At 30.4% G+C, this 14163-nt stretch overlaps 2 protein-coding genes and 1 long non-coding RNA gene across 4 annotated transcripts; all 3 read right to left on the reverse strand.

Moving 5' to 3' along the window:
* Positions 1 to 1833: 1833 nt before the first annotated feature.
* On the reverse strand, positions 1834 to 4322 carry LOC108741329 (serine/threonine-protein phosphatase PP1-beta catalytic subunit). 2 transcript variants are annotated; one of them, XM_018476101.2, is made up of 7 exons: positions 4195 to 4322; positions 3848 to 3928; positions 3553 to 3684; positions 3267 to 3497; positions 3014 to 3190; positions 2617 to 2903; positions 1834 to 2529 (listed from the first exon to the last, which is right to left on the reverse strand). In XM_018476101.2, exons 1-7 carry the CDS (start codon positions 4244 to 4246, stop codon positions 2428 to 2430), a joined length of 1062 nt encoding a protein of 353 aa, XP_018331603.1. In that variant the 5' UTR covers positions 4247 to 4322; the 3' UTR covers positions 1834 to 2427. The 2 variants fall into 2 exon arrangements, with proteins under 2 accessions (XP_018331603.1, XP_018331601.1); XM_018476099.2 differs by lacking the exon at positions 3848 to 3928 and having other exon boundaries at positions 4195 to 4320.
* Positions 4323 to 4645: 323 nt separating this feature from the next.
* LOC108741332 lies at positions 4646 to 5122 on the reverse strand. The gene is made up of 2 exons (XR_001938493.1): positions 4952 to 5122; positions 4646 to 4781 (listed from the first exon to the last, which is right to left on the reverse strand). It is a non-coding gene; the product is annotated as an uncharacterized LOC108741332 (long non-coding RNA).
* Positions 5123 to 8479: 3357 nt separating this feature from the next.
* On the reverse strand, positions 8480 to 9073 carry LOC108741330 (39S ribosomal protein L14, mitochondrial). The gene is made up of 2 exons (XM_018476102.2): positions 8828 to 9073; positions 8480 to 8771 (listed from the first exon to the last, which is right to left on the reverse strand). The coding sequence occupies exons 1-2, from the start codon at positions 8997 to 8999 to the stop codon at positions 8518 to 8520; spliced, it is 426 nt and encodes a 141-aa protein (XP_018331604.1). The 5' UTR covers positions 9000 to 9073; the 3' UTR covers positions 8480 to 8517.
* Between the last annotated feature and the right edge of the window lie 5090 nt (positions 9074 to 14163).

Genomic DNA, 14163 nt, shown 5'->3' on the forward strand with positions numbered 1-14163 from the left:
TTTGAAAGACTCTCCATTGTAAACAATATTATTTACCTTAAATAATAATATGAATATTTTCGTAAATTAATTTTTGGTTTTAATATACATTTGTTAATGCAAACAATAAAAATTCTGAAGTAAACAAGTCTATAAGGCATTCGTAATATTAGTACGTAGTTTAAATTGTTGGGTCAATAGTTTTAACTATTACTTTTTGTAGGTATTTTTACATTATGTATGTACTTAATCTAATAATAAGGTAATAAATATGTACCATATTTTTTTTAAAATTACGTGCACCTTAATTTTCAGAATTTCAATGAGTAATAAGGTAATAAGTGAATACATAAATACTTTAAAGGTTACAAAGACCTTATCTCAAAGTAAACATAAACCTACATGTGTAATGTATTAACGGATAACAAATCTTATACGTACACATGCTTTGTATGCTAACGATTAAAGTTTTAAAAAATATAAATAAAATAATGTTTTAATTGGACGTTACACCCCCTCGCTGCTTCCTTTTTATGTTTCCGACAATTAGATAATTAAAATATGTGGGCATTGTCCACGTTTGAACACAATATAAATAAGGAATTTTTTTTTTGTAAATTTATCGTTGAACCTACATCAAGTGTGAAGACTACCCAATGTTTAATAACATTTAAAATAGAGAAAGTATTTAATACGAAGTTCAGTTCATCTATACTATTTTTATATTATAAATGTATCAAATAAGAATAAGAAATGTTTAGAAGAAAAGTGATTGAAATCAAATAAATAAATATTTTTCATGCACTTGTTATTGTATTTCTGCGCTTTCAAAAAGTTAGCTACACAGTAGTGTATGTGTCATAAAGGGACGCACCCAATATTATCATCTCTTATCAGTACTGATAAGGACAAGTAGAACAGGTAGAATCATCATTTTAATTACATTTATTCGTTGGTTGTCGTTTTGAACTTTTTGTTTTATATTCTATATGCAGGGCCGTTTGAAATACCCGAAAGTGTTAATTTTAATTTCAAAATGAGACTTAAAATTGCTTTAGTGCTTTTTGTGACATGTTGTACAGCTTTTGGTCAAGACGATGGCAGTGTAGGTGAAGTGCCCCAAGAAGAAAATCCTAATCCAACGTATATTGATGATACTGAACCAAAACTACCGGAAAATGGTAATGGATTATATATTACACAACTTTTAACGTAAAAAAATGTGCTTTGTTTTTGTAAAATCATTTCTAAAGATTTTTTTGAGTTTTCATGGTAGAACGCCATTATGTATCGTACGCCATTTGCATTTATTCGTAAGTGTAAGTCTAGGTGTACTTTTTGGTTCAAATAAACAGAAAATATGAAAAGATATGAACTAACTAAACTAATTTTTAAAGGCTAATGAAAATACGTTATGTGTTTGTGTTTAACTGCGAAAGCATATTACACCATAATAAATTTGAACAATGAATTTTTTTGGTATGATAAATAGGTACTGCAGAAGTTACAACAAACTTCGTTAAAGTACCTATTTTCTAACAACACCTAGGTATTTAATTTTTTTAGTAAAAAAGTAATTAATTTGTAATTGTTGTTAATTTACGTTATGATTTAAGTACCAATTTTTGGTGATGATTATTTGATGATTCATGCTACCTGCAAATAAGATTATTTAAATTAATAAATGATACTTCTTGTATATGCCAAAGATCTTACGCAGTGTTTTAAATCTTTGGATCTTTGGTTGCAGCGTACTGGTTCAGTATCAAGGTACTGATTGATGAGGTAAGCAAAAACCTTCACTAGATTTTTTTTTCGAGCGCTTCTTCTTGAATACTAATCTTCAANAAGGAGATCTTTAAATAGTACTTGCTGCCAATTAAAAACCACAAAGTTGGAGCCTGTTGAAAAATATAGGATCCATTGCCGATTTGATCGAAAATGCGAACTGTAATATTTTCATCAGCATAAAATGTATTAATATTAATACATTTATATAAATTATGTCTGCTCTTACAGTATTTCGTAAGAATTCCCATGTATTTTAGAAGAAAATAGAACCAACTTAAATACCACATTTTAACGTTTTTAGTAGCATCAATCTTTTCTGTTCTAATTTTAAAGTAAAATCTAATACTGGTCTCTATTTCATAAATGCAAACTACCAATAATAAACAATCTGAATTTAATTATAAATTCAGTCAACATCGAACCAGCAACAAAAAACCGAATTAAATAAATAAATAATACTTTAGTAAAACTTTTTAAAGCACTTAAACGATTAATAAATGAAACGAACGTTCTTTAATAACGACACACGTGAACCAATGATGGTGTACGTTTTTCTGCCTATTGTTTTAATCTTATTCAAATGTATGATAGTTCTGTAATAGAAGAAAATGAAATTTATATACTGGAATAATTTCTATGGCAAAGGAACATTTCCTTTTACTTTTTCTTGGTAGGAGGATTGCGCTGAGGCGTCGCTGGGCGTCCAGAATTCAAACCCTGATATTGGTACTTGGCTTTTTTCTCAGATGGTTTTAATATCTAAAATAGCCAAAGTTTCTAATTTTTTATCTGCATGTTTTCTAACTAAACTACTTCAAAGTTGAAAACTTAACAGAATAATCTTACCTGAAAAGAGCACATTAGTGTCTCATCAACAGTCATCATTCCGCCTGCGTTATCAAATTCACCACAATAATTGGGAGCAGAGAACAATGTTACTAGTTGTCTCTTGGCAAAGAATTCATAACCATCTTCAACAACTTGATGAGCACGGCAGATGAGATCAAGATCATTTCTATTCAAAAATTTTGCTACCACATCAGGGCCAAACGTAAACGAGACGCCTCTGTCATTTTCGCCCCAGCCTTGGACTTCTTTATCAGGGTCTGACCACAGTAAGTCACACAAAAGACCTAAGGAATCGATAACATATTTGCTTTTATAAATTTAAGCAGACATTTGCATAGTTAATGCAATGTTTTAAATAAGCAAAAATATTAGAAACAAAGTTTTCATTGTCTACCTGTATCAGGTACATCAGTAGGTCTCATAATTCTCCTAATTTGTTCCATTCCTTGTAAATCAGGACTCAAGCCTCCATGACAACAAAATATCTTTTCATCAATTATTGCAGCAATTGGCAAACAATTAAAACAGTCTGTAAATGTTTTCCATAATTTGATATTAAATCTTCTTTTACCTAAAATAATAATATAAACTATTAGTATTACAATATTTTCAATATTTGGGTACAAAATTATAATTTTCTCACTTACATTCATCATAAAAACCATATATTCTATTAATAGATGCACATTCATGATTGCCACGTAGCAAAAAGAAATTTTCGGGATATTTAATTTTATAGGCTAAGAGCAGGCATATTGTTTCTAAGGACTGTTTACCACGATCTACATAATCACCCAAAAATAAATAATTTGCTTCTGGAGGAAATCCACCATATTCAAACAAGCGAAGCAAGTCTGTATATTGTCCATGAATATCACCTTAAAAGAGAAACAATAATGCATGTAATAAAATGGTTCAATTCTAAATGCTTACCACAAATCTTTAAAGGAGCTTCTAGTTCAAGTAGTATGGGTTGTTGTAAAAATATTTCCCTTGATTTAAGGCATAGTCCACGCACTTCAGATTCAGTCATCTGAACCGATTTTCCTGGGCGACATCCTCTCACTTAAATAAATAATAAACAATTATCAACCTTTTAAAAATCACCATATAAGTATAGCTGCACTTCTACAGCTCAACAACAAGTATAATTTAGCTTCTAGCTACGGTCGAAGTTAAATCTAATAAGGATAAGGTTAAAAACTGATCTACACTTAATACTTCTTACTCTCAGAAGAAAATATGTTTTTAAATTTAGTTTTCTTCTTTGCGTCCACTGTATTAGAATTTTCTCTAAGTGTTGCATACACTGAGAAGGAAAACAAAACAGATGAAGAAAATGGTAGGGTACATAGGGCAGACACAAAACACATATAAACTTTTTGATTCACTTAGTAACACTAACGTATTGTTTAGTTAAAATTTGAACGAAAATAAAAATGAAAAATACTTTTTAGAAAGGTATATAACAACATAACCAAACATCAAATGAAACGTTAAGGTATTTCACACACATTATGTTGCACAGAATTTTCTTAATTGAAAACATTAAGCACAATTAAAATAAGGAATTACCTTCTAACAATCTGGCAATTAAATTATCAACATTTAATTCGGAATCTGCCATTTTGCTAATGACCTTCTCTAGTTTTATATTTTATTATAACCTAGATAATAAATTGAAATCAAATTAATAAACACAAAAACGTCAAAAACACAATCATAAAACGCGATGTTGCCAACTTTAAAGTTTGGAATTACAGATCGCTAAAACTTGTAAAGATAACGATAATCTTATAATTTTATTGTTTACCTTTATCACTTAAAAATATTACCGTTCTTTTTGTTTTATTGCTAAGATTTTGAATTGAATAGAAATTTAATAAAAATCAATAGCAACTGTTTTAGAGTTTTAAAGCTTGCTCAGTATGATTACGAGTAACATTCAACATGGAGGCCATTTTCTAGTGCGCAAATTCCTTAAATTTATCAATATTTCTTATTTATTTGTTGAAAATAAATACAATAACAGTTTACGATTTATTTATTTATTAAATGATTACTTTAAAAAAAATACATGATTTATTTAGAACCGCTGCAACATTGGCATTTACATCCAGGCTGGCATTTGCATCCAGAAGAACAAGTGCTGCATCCACTCGCTGGAAACAGAATACAGAAATAGCATTTGTTAAAAATACAATTATTTCAGTAAAAGTACATATCAGTAACACCCTACTTTACTATACTATTTCCCAAAATTGCATAAGCATTTGATTAACATTTTCGATTCAATAGAGTAAATTTAGTAAAGAGCGAATGATTAACTTACGTTTGCTTGTTTCTTTTGTGGACGATGGTTCATACGGCATTTTGCTTTGTTTTTTAATAACACCTACAATTGCGATAGGGTTCACCTTTTTGCTAGCAGCTTCAGAAATGCTACAACGTTTGAAATTGGTTTGAAAATTAGCAAGTTGCTTGCCGGCTTTATATAATGTGAACTAACATAACACGTGACCTCTATTAATCGACCGCTGGCGTCCTAACTATTCAATGCCTGTTTTTTTTAATAGAGTATTTAATATAGTATACATTGAATGGAATTTAATAATGAACTGTATGCATAGATGTAAATAAAGGAACATTTTATCGAACTTTGACATCTTTAAAGCAAAGTAAATTTAATTAGACACAAGAATCAAATCAATTATGCGCAGAGTGCTATGTGGTATTTTTTTACAGTGTCCCACTGTCCGTCAAAGGTTTTTCAAGAAACCCTAAATCATGTTCCACTTTTTATTTAAATTAATAAATTTACGAAATAATTTAATTGTTTTTCATGTTCTGCATGCTTGAATTTTAACAATTCTCACTAGGGTTGCCAGATAGTCGGGATTTGGCGGGATTCTCCCAAATTTTTGTATGTCCTCCCGACTCCCAACAAAGTAAAAAATCTTCCGAAAAAGAACTTCATTTTATAAAACAGTAATTTTGAGTTTCCAAATTTTTATTTCAGTGAGAACTCCTTATATAAAAGGTTTTCCCAATTTTCACTGAAAAAGGAGACTTTGTTCTCAGGGAATGAGCTCTTGGAGCTAATAGAAAAATGAAGCATTTCTAATGACATCAATAATGATGAATTGTACAATGATTATTGATTATTATTCTCTAAAAGAATCATTTAATGTAAATCATCTCCCAGAACAGAAATGAATATGTCTAATGACAAAATATGGGCATACTTTATTAAAGGTAAAAATTAAAAAAAAAATATGTGTTTGGCGCTACCCATTCCAGTAAGCAATGCTTATTGTGAAAGTGTTTAGTTTACTGAACAATTTTTACACAAAAGAAGGAATCGAATGTGCATGGATTTGATAAAAGCAGAGTTAATGATTCGACGTAATTTTAAGGAAAATTGTTTGAACTTCAAGTCTTCTTTAAATAGTGAAGAAAGAAAAAAAATTGTTAAATCTGTGAAAAGTAACACAAAATACACGTGGCAAGCTAAAAAATAAATTAGTAAAACAATAAATAACTTGATTTTATTTTTGTTTCTCTCCACCAAAGTCCCAAAATCCCGAAAAATTGTTTTTTTCTCCCGATAATAGTGTCATTCGAGCTGGCAACCCTAATTCCCACCCCCATCCCATGCAGTCACTCTGATCATGTTGCGGTATCAAAATTATCTGGCATGTCGATATGTAGGATTTGATTTTGTCAGTCCATTATATCTCTATATTTTACAAAAGTACTTCTGTATAAAATAAAAAATAGACCTTTCTTTTTTTTTTGACCTCTCTGTCTAGGTATTTATAATGGCAACTTCTTTGTAGTTTTATGTTTTTTATTTCGTAACTAATACCTAATGGGTAGAGTTACTCAATAAAATCAATAAAATAAGGTTAGTTTGAATGTTGCACCCCTTTCTTTATTTAATTGCTTCCGAAAAGTTGCTTGTTTTTAGTAAAATAAAATAAATCATAAATTGTATCTCGAAAATTTAAAGCGTGCTACTACATACATAAATTATTATCTTTGGACCATGAAACTCAAATTTTTATTCATAATTGTAAACATTCGTGGAATGTCTGGGAAATAATTAAGTCATTTTGTATCTAATAAATATTTTGATGATAATATTGTTCGTAGTTTTTCTTAATTAATTATTATCTTAAGTCGGATGTAAGTCGTTTATGATAAGATGGTTTCGTCCCAGTTATGTAGATACAATTCATTTGCGCACAGCTCCACTAAGTACTATTATATCTCAAAAAGTTTTGTGCCACTTGCGAACATTTGGTATTTAAATAGTTAAAACAGTTAACAAGACATGTATACATAAATAATGCTATCCAATTAGAATTTTTCTTTCCAGGTTTAGGATTTGTAGAAAATGCAATGATTCGTAAATGCTGGTGGGTTTAAAATTGCGTTTGCTGGTAAAGGACTGCTAGATCCCTACGGAAAATGACCCTGTATCAAACTCTTTGAAATATTAGATTCCGATAGTTCTCCATGGATAGATTAAAAGTCTCAATTTGCTGCTGTTTGATTACATCGACTTTCTTTCTCCATAAGTACACCATGTCGTTGAGGTGTGCTACACTTCTGCAGAGTGCATACCACTGCTAGTCCAAAACCACTTTACATCCATAATATGCAATACACTAGATATTTGTAACTTGAAATATATAATTACAATTAATTTATTATCATTTTTACTCGCGCCTTAATCTGAATAAAAGATCCAATTAATTAGTAAGTATTGTAAATTCCAAAAGTTCTATTGCCTAATTAAATCATTCAATACACAGTTACTTTCAATATATTGACTATTATATCATACTTAAGAATTTTGAATAGGGGTGAGTCAGTCGGTCACATTTCCTTGTTTGTGACCCACCTACCTCCTTTAAAAAAATGGGGGAATCAATCGGATTGTACCAGCTGATAATTTTCAAATAAGACCTGCTAGTAATTAACCATAAATTTCTCTAAGAGTTCCTGTGCTTAATGTTGCCTAATTGAACCCCCGAAAGGCAGATAGTGAGATTGTCTAATCTTTTGTAAGGTCATACACACGTAAGGGTTCCGTTATAGCCTAACCGAACCCCCGAAAGGCAGATAGTGATACGTAAGGGTTCCGTTATAAGATCCTTTTTCATATTCACTTCAGTATCGTTGATTTCTATTGCGGGGGTAGTAATGAGAGGCCCATGGGAAAATCTTCCTATTGACATTCCCTCCCACTTGCCACGTGAGGCCTACACAGTACATGAGTAATGTTCAGTATAAATTTTAATTGAGGATCAATTAGATAACTCTTTTTAAGTTAACTTAAAAGGTTTTCACAAGTTACGTATCTTTTGAGTTTTTGAGATGTCTTTATATTTGATGTTTGCCTAATTGAACCCCAAATGGCAGACAGTGGGGCTATCCACTCCTTTATATAAGGTCATGCATGCCTCATAAGATTCATCTAAAAAATTTATATAAGGAATACGGAAGAAAGTAACTTTAATTGATGACAATATCTTAAACAGATGAGTTGTTACTATTGAGAATTTGATCTAGACATCGAGAACTACCAGAATCCAAAGTTTCAAATAGTCTAACAGAAGGTTATTTTTCGTAAGGGTNTCAATATGTATAGTAATGTAAGAATAATAAAGAACAATAACTGAATTATTCTTCATATACCTGACTAGACATTTTACATAGAAAATAATTACATCAAACTGTTATAATTTATTAGTTTGTAGTGTCTTCTGTTACCTCCAAATAGGTATTAATTTAAATTTTACAAGTAGTCAATTTATTAAAGAGGTCAGTTAGTTAAATTAAAACTGCAAAGTAATTATATATACATATATTTTAATGTTAAATATTCAATTAAACAAATCTTGTTGATATACTAAGTAGTTTAGTATAATCTGGGCCTTTGACATGTGTCTTATCTTTCAGTAAAGTCCTTAAAATTGTTGGTATTGGAACATGAATTCTTGTGCCCATAGGTGATCCATTATCATCAATTAAAACTACATTATTGCTATCAAATTTTGGTACTTTTGGTTTTTGGTTCTGTTTTAAACCGACTAACACACCTTTCTTCTTTTCACCCTTAATAGCAAGTAAAACAATATCGCCTTAAAATAAATAGAACTTGTAAAAGAAATGTTGTCATATTTAACAGAAAACATACCTATTTTGCCTACTCCTGTTTTATTATAAACGTGGATACATCGGGGTGGTTTGCCCTCCGCCATTGCCCTTTTGCCTAACTCACTGTTATCAACTACTCGTAAACGAGTTTGTTTTTGTATTTCAGAACGTAAAGGGGATAAATGGAAGTTTCGCTTAAATATAATGTTCATTTTTGTTTAACAATTAAAATTTATATCATTATTTGCAGGTTATGTCCAACGTTTGTTACGTCTGTAAACAAAGTTAGTAGGATTCGCTCTATCTTCTCAGATTGCTGTAATCAAGACGAAGTTTAGTTATAGAATTTGACGTTCAGATGCCACTTACGAAAATCCAGAAGTTCTAAACATTTACGATTTTTTTGTAGGGTAATTAAATTTATTGTATAAATTTTAAATTAAAAAGACCAATATTAAAATGAGAAATCTTATCGTGCTAAAGAAATATAGTTTACATAATGATATATTCTTTTATTATGATATATCACGTTTTATTACTTTGGAATTGTATTAAAGTAGGGGTAATTATTTTTTGCTGTGTGTAACTTACTTTTAAAATGGGTACCGAGATTCCTACGCTATTGCTAATTATTAGAGTTGTGTTGTGGTGAGTGAATAGATGTGTTATGATAAATTTCTAACACACAAAGCACATCGATTTGTTTCAAAGGTAAGATTTTTATATTTCTGTTTATTTATACAATAAGAAATACCCAATCTTACATATTAATTACAAAAGCGGTAATCTTTAATAAGAAGTGGCTACAATATTTCTGTCTACAGATAAACCTTTAGTTGCGTACTAACAGTATAATATTGCGTTATGGGTGAACTGAAGAACACTTTATGATATAGGTATAAAATAATTAACTATTATTAGTAAATTTNAGTATTTAATATAGTATACATTGAATGGAATTTAATAATGAACTGTATGCATAGATGTAAATAAAGGAACATTTTATCGAACTTTGACATCTTTAAAGCAAAGTAAATTTAATTAGACACAAGAATCAAATCAATTATGCGCAGAGTGCTATGTGGTATTTTTTTACAGTGTCCCACTGTCCGTCAAAGGTTTTTCAAGAAACCCTAAATCATGTTCCACTTTTTATTTAAATTAATAAATTTACGAAATAATTTAATTGTTTTTCATGTTCTGCATGCTTGAATTTTAACAATTCTCACTAGGGTTGCCAGATAGTCGGGATTTGGCGGGATTCTCCCAAATTTTTGTATGTCCTCCCGACTCCCAACAAAGTAAAAAATCTTCCGAAAAAGAACTTCATTTTATAAAACAGTAATTTTGAGTTTCCAAATTTTTATTTCAGTGAGAACTCCTTATATAAAAGGTTTTCCCAATTTTCACTGAAAAAGGAGACTTTGTTCTCAGGGAATGAGCTCTTGGAGCTAATAGAAAAATGAAGCATTTCTAATGACATCAATAATGATGAATTGTACAATGATTATTGATTATTATTCTCTAAAAGAATCATTTAATGTAAATCATCTCCCAGAACAGAAATGAATATGTCTAATGACAAAATATGGGCATACTTTATTAAAGGTAAAAAATAAAAAAAAAATATGTGTTTGGCGCTACCCATTCCAGTAAGCAATGCTTATTGTGAAAGTGTTTAGTTTACTGAACAATTTTTACACAAAAGAAGGAATCGAATGTGCATGGATTTGATAAAAGCAGAGTTAATGATTCGACGTAATTTTAAGGAAAATTGTTTGAACTTCAAGTCTTCTTTAAATAGTGAAGAAAGAAAAAAAATTGTTAAATCTGTGAAAAGTAACACAAAATACACGTGGCAAGCTAAAAAATAAATTAGTAAAACAATAAATAACTTGATTTTATTTTTGTTTCTCTCCACCAAAGTCCCAAAATCCCGAAAAATTGTTTTTTTCTCCCGATAATAGTGTCATTCGAGCTGGCAACCCTAATTCCCACCCCCATCCCATGCAGTCACTCTGATCATGTTGCGGTATCAAAATTATCTGGCATGTCGATATGTAGGATTTGATTTTGTCAGTCCATTATATCTCTATATTTTACAAAAGTACTTCTGTATAAAATAAAAAATAGACCTTTCTTTTTTTTTTGACCTCTCTGTCTAGGTATTTATAATGGCAACTTCTTTGTAGTTTTATGTTTTTTATTTCGTAACTAATACCTAATGGGTAGAGTTACTCAATAAAATCAATAAAATAAGGTTAGTTTGAATGTTGCACCCCTTTCTTTATTTAATTGCTTCCGAAAAGTTGCTTGTTTTTAGTAAAATAAAATAAATCATAAATTGTATCTCGAAAATTTAAAGCGTGCTACTACATACATAAATTATTATCTTTGGACCATGAAACTCAAATTTTTATTCATAATTGTAAACATTCGTGGAATGTCTGGGAAATAATTAAGTCATTTTGTATCTAATAAATATTTTGATGATAATATTGTTCGTAGTTTTTCTTAATTAATTATTATCTTAAGTCGGATGTAAGTCGTTTATGATAAGATGGTTTCGTCCCAGTTATGTAGATACAATTCATTTGCGCACAGCTCCACTAAGTACTATTATATCTCAAAAAGTTTTGTGCCACTTGCGAACATTTGGTATTTAAATAGTTAAAACAGTTAACAAGACATGTATACATAAATAATGCTATCCAATTAGAATTTTTCTTTCCAGGTTTAGGATTTGTAGAAAATGCAATGATTCGTAAATGCTGGTGGGTTTAAAATTGCGTTTGCTGGTAAAGGACTGCTAGATCCCTACGGAAAATGACCCTGTATCAAACTCTTTGAAATATTAGATTCCGATAGTTCTCCATGGATAGATTAAAAGTCTCAATTTGCTGCTGTTTGATTACATCGACTTTCTTTCTCCATAAGTACACCATGTCGTTGAGGTGTGCTACACTTCTGCAGAGTGCATACCACTGCTAGTCCAAAACCACTTTACATCCATAATATGCAATACACTAGATATTTGTAACTTGAAATATATAATTACAATTAATTTATTATCATTTTTACTCGCGCCTTAATCTGAATAAAAGATCCAATTAATTAGTAAGTATTGTAAATTCCAAAAGTTCTATTGCCTAATTAAATCATTCAATACACAGTTACTTTCAATATATTGACTATTATATCATACTTAAGAATTTTGAATAGGGGTGAGTCAGTCGGTCACATTTCCTTGTTTGTGACCCACCTACCTCCTTTAAAAAAATGGGGGAATCAATCGGATTGTACCAGCTGATAATTTTCAAATAAGACCTGCTAGTAATTAACCATAAATTTCTCTAAGAGTTCCTGTGCTTAATGTTGCCTAATTGAACCCCCGAAAGGCAGATAGTGAGATTGTCTAATCTTTTGTAAGGTCATACACACGTAAGGGTTCCGTTATAGCCTAACCGAACCCCCGAAAGGCAGATAGTGATACGTAAGGGTTCCGTTATAAGATCCTTTTTCATATTCACTTCAGTATCGTTGATTTCTATTGCGGGGGTAGTAATGAGAGGCCCATGGGAAAATCTTCCTATTGACATTCCCTCCCACTTGCCACGTGAGGCCTACACAGTACATGAGTAATGTTCAGTATAAATTTTAATTGAGGATCAATTAGATAACTCTTTTTAAGTTAACTTAAAAGGTTTTCACAAGTTACGTATCTTTTGAGTTTTTGAGATGTCTTTATATTTGATGTTTGCCTAATTGAACCCCAAATGGCAGACAGTGGGGCTATCCACTCCTTTATATAAGGTCATGCATGCCTCATAAGATTCATCTAAAAAATTTATATAAGGAATACGGAAGAAAGTAACTTTAATTGATGACAATATCTTAAACAGATGAGTTGTTACTATTGAGAATTTGATCTAGACATCGAGAACTACCAGAATCCAAAGTTTCAAATAGTCTAACAGAAGGTTATTTTTCGTAAGGGTCTAGTGGGTTCTTTTTGCCGAAGTCGGGGTATGTAAAATATATCTATGTATACAAAGAAGCCACATCGACATTCAAGTTTTTTCTTGTATATGCCAAAGATCTTACGCAGTGTTTTAAATCTTTGGATCTTTGGTTGCAGCGTACTGGTTCAGTATCAAGGTACTGATTGATGAGGTAAGCAAAAACCTTCACTAGATTTTTTTTTCGAGCGCTTCTTCTTGAATACTAATCTTCAACAGAGAGCTATCCAAGGTTGTTATCCTTGTACTCACACACAAAACCAAGTTCCTGTACCTTTTTCCTTAAAAATACTGATTAAAGGGGAAATTACACTCATTAAAAGAAAAATTATAAAAACAGCTTATTTAAATACCAATTGTACCCAAGTGAGACGAAAACATCCCTTGTACGTAATTGGGACGTACGCAACTGATGAACATACTTGCTGCTGTTTATTTTCAGAAGATGCTGATAAATTAGAGAAATTCGCAGGCATAAAATTATATAATTTGGGAGGCTTCTTAAATAAGGTTTTTATTTCTGCTGTATTTTAGTTTGTTTCCAACGATTTTCAGCACCGCCGAGTTTTTGTCACATGATTTCGTATTACTTGTAAGTAATTGCAGACTATGTGACTCTTAATTGGTTCAAATTGGTTTATTTAATTAAGCGAAAGAAATGAAAGGTTGCAGTCAGTGAAAGTTATTTTTTAAAAATGCTGATGGCAATGAAAACAAAAGAGGTACTTTTTTTATGATTAACCGTTGCCATACAATTGACTTGAAAGTAAGAAACTTTTCGACATCAAACTATGAATGAAGAGAAAGCTTTCCTCAAAAAAATTGCAGGAGAGTATTAAACAAACCAAATTTTGGAGCCTTAGGCCTAGTCTTCGTAGTTTAACGTAAACTTAAATCCTGAATCCGTCGCTGACCTATGTCCAAACATTTTATGGTACCTACCATTAATTTACTTAGGTCGTTTTGAACATTGTAAACAATATTATTTACCTTAAATAATAATATGAATATTTTCGTAAATTAATTTTTGGTTTTAATATACATTTGTTAATGCAAACAATAAAAATTCTGAAGTAAACAAGTCTATAAGGCATTCGTAATATTAGTACGTAGTTTAAATTGTTGGGTCAATAGTTTTAACTATTACTTTTTGTAGGTATTTTTACATTATGTATGTACTTAATCTAATAATAAGGTAATAAATATGTACCATATTTTTTTTAAAATTACGTGCACCTTAATTTTCAGAATTTCAATGAGTAATAAGGTAATAAGTGAATACATAAATACTTTAAAGGTTACAAAGACCTTATCTCAAAGTAAACATAAACCTACATGTGTAATGTATTAACGGATA

This window comes from Agrilus planipennis, unplaced genomic scaffold, assembly GCF_000699045.2.
Source record: "Agrilus planipennis isolate EAB-ADULT unplaced genomic scaffold, Apla_2.0 scaffold269, whole genome shotgun sequence".
Classification (NCBI taxonomy): Eukaryota; Metazoa; Arthropoda; class Insecta; order Coleoptera; family Buprestidae; genus Agrilus; species Agrilus planipennis.